Source organism: Pangasianodon hypophthalmus, chromosome 19 (genome assembly GCF_027358585.1).
Source record: "Pangasianodon hypophthalmus isolate fPanHyp1 chromosome 19, fPanHyp1.pri, whole genome shotgun sequence".
NCBI lineage: Eukaryota > Metazoa > Chordata > Actinopteri > Siluriformes > Pangasiidae > Pangasianodon > Pangasianodon hypophthalmus.
Window position 1 is genome coordinate 7,714,643 of NC_069728.1, and position 15,427 is coordinate 7,730,069.

The 15,427-nt window shown below is 35.2% G+C and overlaps 1 protein-coding gene across 1 annotated transcript; it reads left to right on the top strand.

Annotated features, from left to right (window-relative positions):
* The first annotated feature begins 9,037 nt into the window (after nt 1–9,037).
* On the top strand, nt 9,038–14,718 carry si:ch211-142k18.1 (uncharacterized). Its single transcript, XM_026944605.3, has 3 exons — nt 9,038–9,244; nt 12,569–13,089; nt 13,882–14,718. The coding sequence occupies exons 2-3, from the start codon at nt 12,575–12,577 to the stop codon at nt 14,021–14,023; spliced, it is 657 nt and encodes a 218-aa protein (XP_026800406.3). The 5' UTR covers nt 9,038–9,244; nt 12,569–12,574; the 3' UTR covers nt 14,024–14,718.
* The last annotated feature ends 709 nt before the right edge of the window (nt 14,719–15,427 follow it).

Genomic DNA, 15,427 nt, shown 5'->3' on the forward strand with positions numbered 1-15,427 from the left:
ATTGTTTTAATTAGCATTTCTCCATACTGTATAATTTAGCACATTCTATTAGTAGGCTTATAATGAGGTTGTGATATCTGGGCACAAAGCATAAGACCCTGAGGTGCAGTTAATTAAAATTGCAATCATTGGTCAAGAGCAATAAAATAACCTTAGATGTCAACAGATCATGGAAAAATTATGTGAATGATGTACAACAATATAGTAAAAATGTTGACTCCAATAGTTGTATTTTCTTTTCTTTTATTTTATTAACCAAAATATTTAATAATGAACATAGTACTACCATACATTATTATACATTATCAGATAAGTCATTCAAACTAGAGTGACATTTAGCAGGATAAAGCAGATTAAATATGAATGAATGAAGGAATGAAGAAATGATGAAATGGAGAAGTGAATGAATGAATGAATGAATGAATGGGTAAATCGATATTTACACCAGTGTAGCCAAAAGAAGCACTGAAGCTGGTAATGTAATTTGTTGCCAGGTTAACAAATCCTGTCCTTGTCCTGAATCAGTTTTTTCTTGTACTATAGATGACCAGCTACTTTTTTGAGCTATTGGGCAACTAAAATGAATGAAATCTTGAATTATTTGTAAATTAAAATGAATAATCGTGTAACCCTTATTGAACACGTCATAAATGGATGTGAGTGATTACTAAGCATTGATTAATAATAATTACTTACGAATTACTAATCACTCTATGGGCACATAAGTGGGCACAATAAACGTTAACCAACCATAGCAGTGACTAACCATAACTACTCCTCACTGTGAATTTGAAAACTTCTAGGTTAGCTGCTTAGTTTAAAAGATGCAAAAGGATCACACAGAGAAATAATTAGCAAATAATTTTGCTTAAATAATGCTAGTCATCACTCTAATGCATGAATGTTATGAAGTGTTAGCAAAGGGAAATATGTTTTATACTTTAGAATAAGGATAACAAGTTAGGATAATTAAGATTTATATATGGTTAAGTAATGGTTATTAATCACTCTGTTGCACTTATGAAATGTTAACAGAGAAATATGTTTTACACTTTGCAATAAGGGTCACAATATACAATAACCAAAGTTTTTTTTTTGGTTTTTTTTTTGCATTCTTTTAATTGTTAACTAAAGGGAAATATGTTTTCAATTTTAGATTATAGGACACAAACGAATAATCATTGTCTATTTATGGTAATGCTTAAGCACTTTAAATAATGGATAATCAAGTGTAAGTAACATTTATGAAGTGGTTTCTGGTTATCGTACTTAAAAACATGCTTTAAACGGTTATTTAATTCTTTTATTTAATTTTGTAAATATCATAGACATCAATATATATTCAAGCAGTGCTTCCTATTATTACAATTTTTCAATCATTTAAAATGTATCCTTTAAATTAATACTTAAAATATTAATTAATATGGAAAATAATGTGTTAGTTATGATACAATAATTACTTAATGATTAATAGAATTATTTATCAACATTTTAGTAAGGTGTATTACTATTAGTACTATTAATGAATGTTTATTAATGCACCCATATTAACACTTAAAATGGTTAGTAATACAGAAAATAATATGCTAGTTATCATTTCTGTAATTAAGTAATGTTTAACAGACATATTATTTAATGATTTAGTAATTCTTAGTACTGTATCACACATTAAACATGACTAATTGCAAAGTGTTACTGGTAAACCTGACCAAATATCTGTGTTGTCCTTTTATTTGGATGCTGGTACAGAGCACATAGAAAGCAGTAAGGTAAATGAGAGGACACTGTGTAATGCTTGCCAGCATAAATGTGGGGCCAACAATCAGCGTAATGGAGCTCGAGTGTGTCCAAGGTGCAGAACCTCCTCTTTCAGCCATTAGGCCAGCAATCTCCCAGAGTGGTGGCTGAGAGGGATTCAGTCCTCACCTAAACGCTACTAATTAACCTCAGCCAATCAAACACCATCACACTCTCCAGATCCCAGAACTCTTCTGCAAAAACCTTTATTGTTTTATTAATTTCGAGTCAAAAGTTCGCAGTAATACATGGAAGAGAGGTCAGAAAGCCATATGCTGTGAGCCATATTTATGGTAAAAGCTATCACATTGTCATTTAAAACATCATTATGTATCTGAAATGTGTCATATTTTACATTGCAGTAAATTGGGTGTAGTTTTGAGTTTATCCTGTAATTTAGTGTTTGTATTATGTTCAGCAACAAAAATAGCTAATTAATCTAATATTAAAAGTGTGCCTTTTTAGCCAACATGTTAAGGCATTTGTTTTTATCGTTTATGGCTGAGAAAAAAAGGGAGAGCTAAAAGGGCATATTAAGAGATTTTTGTCTAGAAGTTGTCCATGTGGTAGGATATTATGTGAATAAAATAGTTTTACCTTATTACTGGTGTTTCCTAACATGTTTATATCATGAAAACTTTCAAAATACTAAATTACATAAGATGTAGATGATGTTTTTTTTCGCCCCAAACAGTCTCTTTACATGTTTGCAATATAAAAGAGGATACCTCTGTCTGTAGCTGAACTATTATCAAGGGCAGTTCCTGATATTTCAGGTGGGTAAAGGTGTGTATTAAATTACCACGCAATCACATCTGTTCACATATGATATGTTCACAAAGGTTGGCCTTTTGACTCTGAGCATCTTTCTTTCATCGGCTAGTTTTATAGAAACATGAGATAGATCAGCAGGCAGCATTGTCCTGTGCAAAGCCCTTAACACTGTATATAGGAAGTGCACTTCAGTAATGCCTGATTAGACTAAACAGACCACATAAAGGTAATAAGATGACTATCCAAAATTGCACCTGTTATTTTGTCACTGTCACCTGGGTCCCTGGAGGACTAGTGGTTAGCCCACAGTGCTCTCACCGCTACGGCCCGATTCCTGGCCAGGGAACCGACCCCAGCCAATGAGGTTGTGTGCAACAGTATGCTCTCAGTGCCGATCCCAAGCTCGGATAAAATTGGGGAGGGTTGCATCAGAAAGGGCATCTGGCCTAAAAACTGTGCCAAATCAAATACTAAAAAAAGCCAAAAGAGGAACAACACCATTTTGTCACTGTCAGCTCAGCTCAGTTTGAGACACTAACAACCCAGCACATACAATATATGCAACACAAAGTGATTTACCAGCTACTTAATAGTGTAAAATTGTCAAAACTGATTGAAAAAAATAAAATAAAATAAACCACATATTTAGATGTACATTACATAATGCTGTTCAAAACTATTTGTATAGTGTTATTATTCAAATTATATAATAATGTATATAACAGAATAAACAAATACATTTTTTAGCATTTCAGTATTCAAACAACACTGATAAACAAATAGAGGTAAGGGACTAACTGAAAAAATGGATGAGATTGTAAGTGATGAGTCACTAATGAGCTGAAGAATAAATTTAAGGGTCAATGCTGATTGGACACACAAGTGTTAAAATGTCTGCAATTATCGTTCAAAACCAGTACTGCTTTGTTTTTTAATCATTTTGAAGAAAATCTAATTTTCATTCCACTGACTGCAATTTTTCAGGCACCAGTGTAGAGAGACATTTATACATTGGTCACTATATAAGTGCAGCTGTCCCTCTGGGTTTTCAAATGCACTTATATTAGCTCATATCCAATGAGACAGAAACACAGTGACATTGTTACAGCTGAACAGCTGGGCAGGAGGGCTACCATGGCATTACCCATAAATGTTTTACTACCAAGCAGCCTTCCACTTGCCTTATAGCTTTAGTTCCATCACTATTCTTATTGTGTTATAGATGGTTTCTAGAATTTTACATATCTAGTAACAACTTAATTACACACTGATTTAATAATGATGAATTTTGTTTCTTTTTACTATGTATACTATGTATATTAGTTTGTATACTATGTATATTTATATATATAGATATATACATTTTCAGACAAATAGAGATTTAAGTAAATACCTTACCAACCCTTGTCTTATATGCTGGTATGGGCTAGTTGTGTGTTGTACTGCTGATCTCAGTGTACTGTATTCACACATGGTTCCCATGTCGAAACCAAGCAATTCAGTGTCTCATACAATGTGTTTTTGAAGATGGCTTTTCTGTGGGCCAAAGGGAGGCTGTTAACCTTGGGGAGAAGAATGACAGAGTTTAACCACTTCACTAGATTCATGCTGTAATAAAGCATTTGTCACCCTTCTAACAACATAAAATACACCATCTTCCCTCCCTACGCTACTGGAAGTGATAACTCACCAAAAGAATGAGTGTAAATTTTTGATCCTACATAGCCAGTAGCTCATTCCTTCTTCCATTATATGCATCTGTTTCACAAATAAATTACACAGCTCAGTAAGCTGTCAGCAAAGCTTTTTAGAACAATTAATCATCTATGGAGACAGATATGAGAACTCAGAGTGCATTTAATGGATTGGCTCTATACAGTACCAACTAATTGGCTTCTCTCTCATCTTAAACCATCATAAATAAAGCCAAAAGATGATGTGCATTTATATCTGAGCCACTGGCACAATTGCCAAACCACTCAATCTGAAATAATATCTACTTTAAGATATTGTATCTCTCTCACCTCCTAATTTAGAAGTTTTACTGGGATTGAAGACAAGTTGAAGAAAAATTAAATAGATCATACAGGCAGCATTATAAAGAAGGATATAAAGTACTCACAAAATGAACTTTCATGAGGCAAGAGTCATGAGAACAGGGATACAAAGAAGATGAAAGGAAGAAAAAGGTGATAAGGGAAATAAGGTGATAAGGTGATAAAAGTCACATACATGAGATCAGCAGCTATTCATGCTATTTAATCTCCCTGGATTTATGAAGTTTAGCACTGTGTGCAATGGAGTGGGATATAATTAGCATACTTTCCTTCAGGGTCAGTTTTAAGAGTCTGCATTTAACTGTCTTAACTGCTAGATGAGGTGCGAAAAATCTGGAAACCTCTTTGATCATGTGCACACCAAGATCAAAGTCATGTAATGCAATAATTTGCAATATATATCTGCAATAAATACCACTGCCTACAGTCATCTTTCCATTTCTTTTTCTTGACTCATGCAGACTACCTGAACATGATATGGAGCTAGCAACTTAACAGTCCATGATTGGAGTTGTAGGTGACCTATCTTAGAACCCTGGTGGTAGTGTTCTTTCATTTCTTTCTACCCATTTAATCCCCAGAGATTTATGAAGTTTAGTATTTTGTGCAGTGGAGTGGTGCATGATTAGCGTACTTTCGGCATACTTCTTTATTTTTCCCAAGCTTCAGTCTTCAGCCTGCATTTAACTATTCATCTTTTTGCTTTAAAATTGCAACAGCTAGGGATAATTTCTACCCCAGTGAGTGTGCTTTATTGCAAGCATTTTTTATAGAATACTGTACTATGGGCGTCCATACTGTCTGTTAGCCCCGAATCAGTTTTCCCTCATTAGCATTACTGTCCTGCATTTTGCTAGTCCTCACTGCTTTCTGTACATGTACGGTTTCAGCATCTATTATTATTATGGATGCTAGGCCTGATACTGCGGATGCATTTGCTGGAGCTTTAATTCCCAGAACTGGGAATTAGCCTACATTGCAAGGTCAAAAAACATCAACCATTGAAGGTAGTCCATCTGGCCCTGAAGTTGTTTGTGCCACTTTTGAGATGAGATAATGTGTTGGGTAATACATAGTGTATATATATATATATATATATATATACATCACTGTGCTTTTAAAGTGGCCAGTGATTTATATATGTATATCACTGGCCACTTTAAAAGCACCCACACAAAAGGTGTGTGCTGAGGATGCTGACTTTCTAGCCCTCTGACTTTGAAAGTGACACTAACTAATGTGTGCAGGGAACATTGCTGACTGGCAGCAATTTTTTCTGCAGCCAAGGTGAGAGCATAGCATGTACAGTCCTGGCTAGCTGTCTGTTTATAATTAAGCCTTGAGTTTTTTCATATACCTAAATGTATTGCACCTGAATGGAGGTAAAACAAAAGTACTGAGAAAATTTACTTAAGTGTAGACGATGTGTCAAAATCTTACTGAGTTAAAAGTGGAATTGTCTAACCCAAAATATACCCAAGTGAAAGCAAACAAAAAACTTGAATAAATGTAAATTTAGTAAATTATGAAGTAAATGTATTTAACTGATGGAATTATGTCATGTTTTCATGTGGACAATAACTTTTGTTACTTATCAAATATATAAAACTTATACTTTTTGTTACTATGCCATTTTATCTGAAAACATCATTCAGTCTCTAGATGACTAATATTAGTTAAATATAGCAAATTAGTGAAACTTACCTCAGCACGCTTTTTAAATTAGACGGAGTTCAGGATTTCTAGAGAGGCAAAGGAGATGCCTCATTTTATGAGTGTTTGTTCCTGTATATTGAAACATTTTACTGAGGAAGGGCTAGGGGCTCTCATCCTCAAGTTCCACCCTGCAGTCTTGTGGCTTATCCATATTCAGATGCATACAAATAGCTATAGCTATATAACTACATTGAGTGACATGAGAAAGTCACAGCAGATGAAGATTTGGCACGATTCTTTATAGTCTTTTCTACACTGACGTTCTTGATTGAACGCTTTAAACTGAAAGAAAATAAAAAATGTGAGAGCCCATTTGATTAACATATAGCAGAAAGTCACTAGCTGGATGAAAGAGGAAGAGACTGCCAAGATTTGTAACGAGTACTTTGAAGGTCTAAATAAAAGTTTCAGCAGCAAAATGTAAATTTTTTTTGGTAAAAGTGCATAAAACCATACCTCTCAAATAAAGAGAAAGCAAAAGTAGTCATGATTTAATTAATAAACAATGACTCGTGATTAAATAAATTCTTCACTGTGTTCATGTGTTCTTTTGTCTCTGTATGGACTTTCTTTGGAATTCAACAATGCCGTGACACAAATGTGGAAGCTAAGGGGTGGGAAGGGTAGTTATGGTGCCATTTAAAATTCATCCTCGCAGTCGTATTTTCCAGCTCACTTTGGTTCAAAATTCCAGTTGTTGAGACTCCCTCTTCCACAAACACAAAGACAAAACAGTTTTTTTCCCCTAATTTTAATCAAAAAATTAAACGCTTGTCCCATTTCTTACAAAATAGTTTTGTGGTAGTGCACTATTTATGCCACTCCTGTACTACTGTACTACTAACTAAATAACAGAGTTAGGTTTAGGTTTATAACATTTCCAGTGGACATTGAGTTTGGTGCTATTACTGTAGGGGTGCAGCTTTTTAGGACATGCCTCATTTTTGCATGACTGAATACGAGGAGGAGAACTTTAAAGCCTTTGGAATTCAGCTGCTATTCACAAATTTGCACAACATTTGATGTTTTTAATTAACTAGTGAGTCTTTATTGTTCATAGCCTATTTGTTCCTAAATGCTGATACTCTCTAGTGTGGATTACTTTTGTACCACGAAATGTAATTACCAGAATTGCTTTTGTGAAGAACATGCTTTTTTATATACATATTTTTAAGTTTTATTGAAAGAATTTCTTGTTTCTGCTGAAGAATGGTTGGCATTTAAATGTTTATAATACTGACATTTATTTCAAAAAGGATGAAAAACATACAACCAGTCCGTGTTCTCAATCATTGTCTGTGAAATAAACTGTGCATTCAGTATGACAGGGATTGAATTTTTACATATGCATATACAGTATGTATATCTTTGCTACCTTGTATGGAGCTCTTTGGATAGATGTAAATCTATTAAATGTAATAAAACACTTAAAAGTATTGGCAGAAATAGTGTTGCCTGTTAAATTTCTTGGCTTATTATTTGGTTGGATTTAATCCTGCAATGATTCTACGTCATGATAGAAAAAAGGTATTGCACTAAAAGCAAAATGTATTAAGTTGAAAGAAGAAGAAAGGAAAAAAGCAGAAGAAGGAAAACCTTGCTAAGAATCTAAACACAATAAATCATTTACCTTCATCATCATGTCTGATATACTTGATGGCTTGCACACATGTGCAGAATAAAATCATGGATCTTGTCTCTTTGTAGCAGGCAAATGTTATGAACGGCACCACATGTTGCATTTCACAAAATGATGGAAAGGTGCTTGTTCCTTGTCGGTTTTATGTCTCTGTCTCCCTTCAGAATGGACTCATCATTAATGACAGGTGCAATAAAGCAGCACAGTGCAGTTCCTGCTCTAGCTCTGAACCGATGAGTCTCAGGCTTTCTCCCAAAGCCCTACTGAAGGTTGGATGTAGCAACTGAAAATATGGTTGTTACCTGCTGATTACAACATATTTATAAATGCAATAAATGCAGTACACAGCTCTTTATAGAATTAAGTTTGCCATGGTCTGGCATTAACAACTATCTATACACACATACCTGCAACGCTTGCTATAATTTTTTTTGTGAAGTACCATGTCATTTCCATTTTAATCATATCTGATGACCAATTCATTGCATTTCAATTTTTACGGCATTCTACCCAGTGTGTTGGCCAAAACACCACTCTAGAGGCCAGTTATTAATGACTATGGCGCAAGATGCTGGGACACATTTGCAATAGGCTGTTACAGAGCTGCAATACAACAGTGAAATCTGAGATATTTTGTCAAGCACACACAGCTCCTAGGAATTACCTTTTGTTTACCAACTTTGTTGTACTTGTCAGTGTATCAGCAGTAACATGAGTAAAGTGACTTCAATTGTGTATAGACCTGCTTAGTCACTAGTGGTGTATCTGAACTCACTATACCTTCAAGAAAACAGACTCTAAAAAATAGTTGCAACTTATTATGCTAGAGAACAACATTGTATTTTATTTTGTTTTGTTTTGTTTTGTGTTATTTTATTTTATTTTATTTTATTTTTTAACCAGTCAATGCCTTTTGAGCAGTTTGATTAAAACCATCATTTTAAAATTGAGAGAGGCTTTCCCTTGGTCCACTAACTTTCACTCTCTGTCTGAAAGCTCAGCACAGATGTCTACTAGATTAACACACACCCTCCCCTTCCTTCTGCACTTTTCTGTCTCCCTCTTTTATACTGTCTTCCTCTCTCGACTGCAAAAGTAGTTACCAAACAGTAGTTACCAGGCAGGGTTAAAGACTTTTGAGCTTCCAAGCTACTCTACAGACTTTTATGTTGGAACAAGAGCAATGAAGTCACTGATGGATTGATTTTTTGTGTGCTACCTTTCAGCCCCTGAAGAATCTGGTCTTATTGGCTGAAATTGGGTAAGTTTGTTAACCTTTTGTTCTTGTTAGCCCTGTGAGGTTTCTGAGTTACATGAGAAGAAGAAGAAGAAGAAGAAGAAGAAGAAAGAAGAAGAAACAGAAGAAGAAGAAGAAGAAGAAGAAGAAGAAGAAGAAGAAAAATAAAGCATTACTTGAAAATGATCTTTTTATATTTCTTTTGTCTTTCAGTTACAATGGAACAAACTTGTTTATTCTTGAATAATGTTATGGTTATTATCTGTTTATTCTCTGTTTATAGGCAGTCTGAAAGCTTGCTTTGTAGACAACTTGAATCTTATTGTCATGCAGCACTTGTGAATAGTTACAAATATAAGAAACAGACCCCTCATGTAAAATTTAATAATAGCTATAAGGTGTGTATAAAGCTTAAGTCAGTACATTACTTGGGCAGGCTAGACAGCCTTAAAGGTCCTCCAGAAATGGACTGAAATAACAATAGATTCTCTTGGGGAATAGTTTACTCAGAGGAATATGAGCCAGAAAAAGAAAAACTACTGTTTTTATTATGCATTAAGTGAAAGAACAACACAGAACAAATGTCAAGAATGACTATACTGTTGACTACGACTATAAAGTTTGCATCTGATAGTTTCTGAATGAAAAACGGACAAAAGTGTCTATTTTACAATTAGGAAAGAATTCTAGGTAGGTAAGACTAACCATTATGTGAATGCGCCCTGAAACAAGGCAATAAGCCACAGCAGTTATAAAGGCAAAGGATGAAACACAAGATATTAGAGAATATTTGCATCATAACATTCTTTAACCACTTATTTCTTAGCACACTATTTGGCCATATGGTTATATGTGGTTTTATAGTTGTTTTCTGCATTTTCTTCATGGGGTATGGCATCTTTTGCACCCAGCTGTATCTTTGGCATTCAGTATGGAACATGCTGATTAGTTTTCCTTGCACCATTCCAGGAAAGAAGTTGTGGCACAATTTTCTATGAACACTTGAGGTTAATAGTGGTCTTCTATTTGCATGGATTCATACCGTATTTATGTTTTATTAACCACTTAATAAAACTGCTTTGGCATTTATTTCCTTAAATAGCACAATGCACTGGCAGAATAAACAGAACCTATGGAAATGTAAAGGTCAGAAGCAGAAGTCTTTTGTGCCCCCAATTAAATACCTTATTTTCCTTTCTATTATATGAGACATTTGAAGCTTCCAGAAGAACTATGATGAAGCAGAAACTGAACAGCCACTTGCATCCAGACTTTTTAGCCATTGTCTGTTTCAAAATGGGCTAAAATGAGCAGTCTCCGTGTGACACACACACATTCACTTTGTGTGGATTTGAAACATGTCCATATGTCCACCAGTCCGTATTTGCAATGATGTTTAACATATTAAGTTAAATGTTAAACACAGAAACTGCACTGTGTTTCTCCTAAGATCTTAATGCTTACACCAATCTGGTGCTGTTCAAAATGCATTCCCCAAAATTACTGTCTCACTATTTCATTTTAATGCAAGACTTCAGTTCAAACTATGCAGTGTTTTTTATGAAACAGTTCATTATTTAGCTGTGACATCCTTACGGTCAGAAAATAGGTTCATTACTGATGAAGTCAGTCTGCTGTAATTAGAAACAGAACGGGAAACACAGCTTGCACAGATTTTTATATGTGCAAGTTTAAAATTCTGGTTTATGGCTTTAAATACTTTCTTATGACAGGTAAATCATCTAGTGTGCAAAGTGGATTCCACTGTAACCTAGATATGTTATGCTATTATAATAAGCAAGACTAACTACATAAGAAATTTCATTAGAATTGCAAAAGAAGTGTTTTTTTTTTTTTTTTTTTTTTTTTAAATAGCATGAGCCTACAAATTCCAACCCTGGCATGAAAGAGAGCTGCTGACTGTGACTTTCCCTCACTCACAGACAGCTATCACATTTCAGACAAGTTGCCATATGTTGATGAGTGGTGAAACATTCAAGAGTAGACAGGTCATTCATGGAGGAGTATGTAAACTGAGGAGATATAGGAAATGAAGTGATTAAGATGAAAAGGTGATGAAGAGGTTCCTCCTAAAATCCTAATTGAGTAACGTCGCTGCTTCGCATGACCCTACACTTCACCAAAACATTACTGGTGGTACCTGTTATAAATCATCAAAATGCATATTCATTTTTTTTTTTTTTAAATCAAGTGAAGTAATTTATCACTGTTGACACTGGAAGTTATGTCTAACTTATCTACAAATACAAATCTTGAGCATACTGACATGTAATTATCAAAATTTGAAAGATCGTCCTTGTGATGTGAACGGCTTAATGTCACTACAGAAAAGACTGAGGCAAAAACATGGATCAGGGCATTGTGGACAGTATTTGAAGAAGAATTAAACTGTTATCCTTAAATCCTAGGATTTTTTAAATTTATTTATTTATTGTGCCCCTAACTCACCTTATAAAACCACGGAAATGGACTTTTTGTTGAAAGATTACTTGCACAGTTCTCTTCAAGCTGTGTTCATGGAGTCTTTCCCTGAAAGTAAGCCCACATTTATCCCCATACATTGGCAGAGTTCATAAACAGTCTAACCTTCTCAGTGTCTTCACACACTAGACCTCAGAACCAGGACATATAAAACTGTGCTCAGTGCACATAAAATCAGTGAAATTCACACCACATGTTCCAAAATACCACTTTAGCAGAGAATGCACAGCTGGCAGATACCACACTGAATGTAGCGCTGACCTCTTCCAACACCAAAGTCAAAATGCAAGCTACAAAATTCACATGGAATGAGGTCCTCTTTAAGATTCAGTGGCTTGTCTGTACCTTCTGAGCTTAGAAGTTGTCATTCATTTTGTATCTTTTTTTTCGCATCATCATTCTTTTTTTATTATTTTGAGTAAAGAGTCTCAAAGTGTTTATATATAAAGGATTAAACTGGAAAAAATTTTTTGATAATGCATATTAATGAAGCAATGTATCAGCACTAATAAATTATTGTTATGAATCTAATTACTGCACAAAACATACATATATGAGCTTCTGATAAGCTTACATTTCGGATGTTTGCTCAAATTGTGGTTTCTTCCAGGCCAGATTTAGAAATTTAATGGTCTCTGTGGAGCTTGAGGTCAAACACAATTTATTAACCCACTATATATTTTGTTGCTGAGGTCATGTCTTGGCAAAAACACCTTATTTTTCAAGAATACCCTTGTCATAGCTGACAAGATTGAAAAGCTCTTACATCTCTCAGCTGTTGTGGTCTCATTTATAACTCTTTACAGGTTTGAAAGGTCACCATAGTAAACCAATTCTCTTTCTTAGGCCAGAATGGAGCAGCGCTGGACGCTGTGTGCATTGCTATTCATAGCAACACTGATACTAGGCCACTGCCAGAGTGGTGATGGAGGGGACTGGGGATCAGGCAATATGCCAGAGCTTTTGTTCACCACTACCGCAACTCCTATTCCAAACACAGTCTATAATGATCCAGCCAACCCTGGGAGCACAGACTGGACCAAGCCGCTTTTTCAAGTCATTCCAGACAGCAAAGCTGATGGCTGCTCGGTCAATTTCCACACCAGCCAGGCTATGTCCAGGCGATTACAAGTGGCCAAGGAGGAGATGGCTTATTTGAAAGCCCTCCAGCATGGGAATCAGGCAGTGATGGAGAATCTGATCCAGTTTGTTGGAGCAGAAATGGGGGATCAGAGCTATCAAGAGATTATACAAGAAAATATTGCTGCTATCAAGGAGAATCATGCAAGTTGTGTGGGAGTGTTGAAAAAGGCAACTGAGGAGTTGGAGGACCAGTTAGAAGGTGCTGATTTTGCTGGAATTCAGAAGTAAGTAGAACTGGTCTAATAACTATAAAGTATCAGTACTATGTGTACATGGTTGTGGTCTTGAAAACTCCTGATAGTTCACCATAAGCAGACAGGTCTGGTCACAGCATACAAGAGCAAATAATTCATCCCTAAACAATTTGTTACTGATGAAAGGTTTAAAATACCTCCACAATTGTGGCTGAATGCTTTCTCTTAGGAGGAGAGAACTGAATTCAATTTATATAATTTCTATCTTTAAAGGTTTTCAGGGAAAAGTTAACCCTTTAATGGGCAAGAACGTAAAAACACTTAGGAAAATGAATTCATTGCTGTTTTTTTTAAACACATTAGGGTTCAATTAACACAATTTTGCAATTTGATTCAAAATATGATATATTTATTTTCAATTTTACTGTTTGTATCTCACAGGATATGTAAGCTCTATTTTCTTTGATTCCGTTTTAGATTGGCAATAGTAAAGGAGTTACAGTTGTAGACTTGTAGAGTGTCTTGTGTGAAGACAGCTATTATTACTTCCATATATGGTATAAATCTATACATGTATTAGCTTACAGGTACAATGACTATAACAAAAAAAGCCCAGACCAGCCTGTGCAGATTTGCCTTGTCTCTGCTCTCTGGGTTTTCCATCATCTGCATTAACAGTTGGAAGGAATGTGGGTTTAGCCCTTTGCAGGCCTCTAAATTTAAAGCTGTTTCAGACCATGTTGGATTATGTCTGCGTATGCCTTCCCATTTTTAAACATAATAAAAAAACTCTGAGACCTCTGCTTTGTGTCTCTCCATAAGAATCAGTGAAGAGTCTTTGACCTTTGAAGGGATGCTGCGCGCTACAACAAACCTCGCCAACCAACTGGAGACCTCCTCACGGACCCTTCACCTCCGGATAACAGAGCAGCTGAGAAAGAGCTTAAAACTAAAAAGGACATAAACCCCATAAAGGGAAGACTATCATGCTTGTGAAATGTGACACCCTCAAATGGCATGAAGACAAAAGGAATTAAGAGGATAATTTAATATTTAAGTGATTTTCAAAGATGTGATAATTAAATAATCAGAAAATCACTTCATTATACTCTAGGTTAAAAGTTTAAAGTTTTGCACAAGTTTTAAATTTGTGAATTAAAATGGTCTACATAAAAAAGAAAAAAATCTTGGAAGAATAGTGACATATAGTACAATTGTTTTTGAATTCCAGGCAGCTAGCTAAGTGTTATTGCTTTCTTGGTGCTAGGGTGCAGCTGGAGAGTGGACAGCATGGGCCCCTCAGTCAGTGCAGATATATGTGTGCTGGGAGGAGAAAAAGAGAAATGACAGTGAGGTCATAGAAAAACAAATGGAGCCTCATCTGGCAGCCAAAGCAGAAGGGTGTTTGTTATCACAATTGTTTAATTCCTCTCAATTAATCATAACGAAACACTGTGTAAAGTATGATTTATGTTGACCAGCTGTAAATGGGCTGTGTGCAGAATGTATATGTGCATAGTTGAAGGATAAAAGTGCTTGGATGCCCTGTAGAGTATGCATACTTACATGCATACTTATGCATATTTAGATGCTTTGGGACATTATTTAGCTAATATAGGCATATTCATCTGTACAGAATAAAGTGCTAATTTAACCTCAGTCTTCACAGCTGTTTTTTTTTTTTTTTTTCAAATTAACTGCAAATACGAAATCAGAATTAAGAAATGCACTAAATGTCACAACAGACCTTTTAAATAAAAAATGTAATCCCTGAAACTTCCAGGAGCTGTTGGCAGTTCTAGACTGCTCATTTTTCTTAAATACATACTTTTTTTAAAGTTCCTGAGTAGTTACTGAATAACTCATAGTAGAAACTGAATAATTTGAAGAGTTTAAGGTGTTACAGAAATGCTTGTTGCAGTCATAAACCCATGATAGCATCATGCAAGCCACAGCAATACCTATTTTCATAATTATCTACAGCTTCTGTGGGGAATTAACTATGGAAAGCAGAAGAAAAAACTTTTGGTCGTCACTTAAATGCTGCCTCCTTAATCCCCCACAAAGAAACTGCAGTGACCTGTTTCTCACTCACTCAACCTCTTTGTGTCTGAGCAAAGGTAATCAAAAGTGCATCTAGCTAGAATTTTTAGCATTTTGCATACACCATTTTTAGCACAATAATCTGACCCTGGACAAGTTTTCTTATAAACCATGAAAGGAATTTATATTCTGGCTAGACAGAGTGGCTGAACCCCTGGCCACTAGGGGGCCATCAGCAAGCATAAATTAGGTTAGATTAGATTAGATTAGATTAGATCACTTTATTCATCCCAGAGGGAAATTCACATATTACAGCAGGACAGAG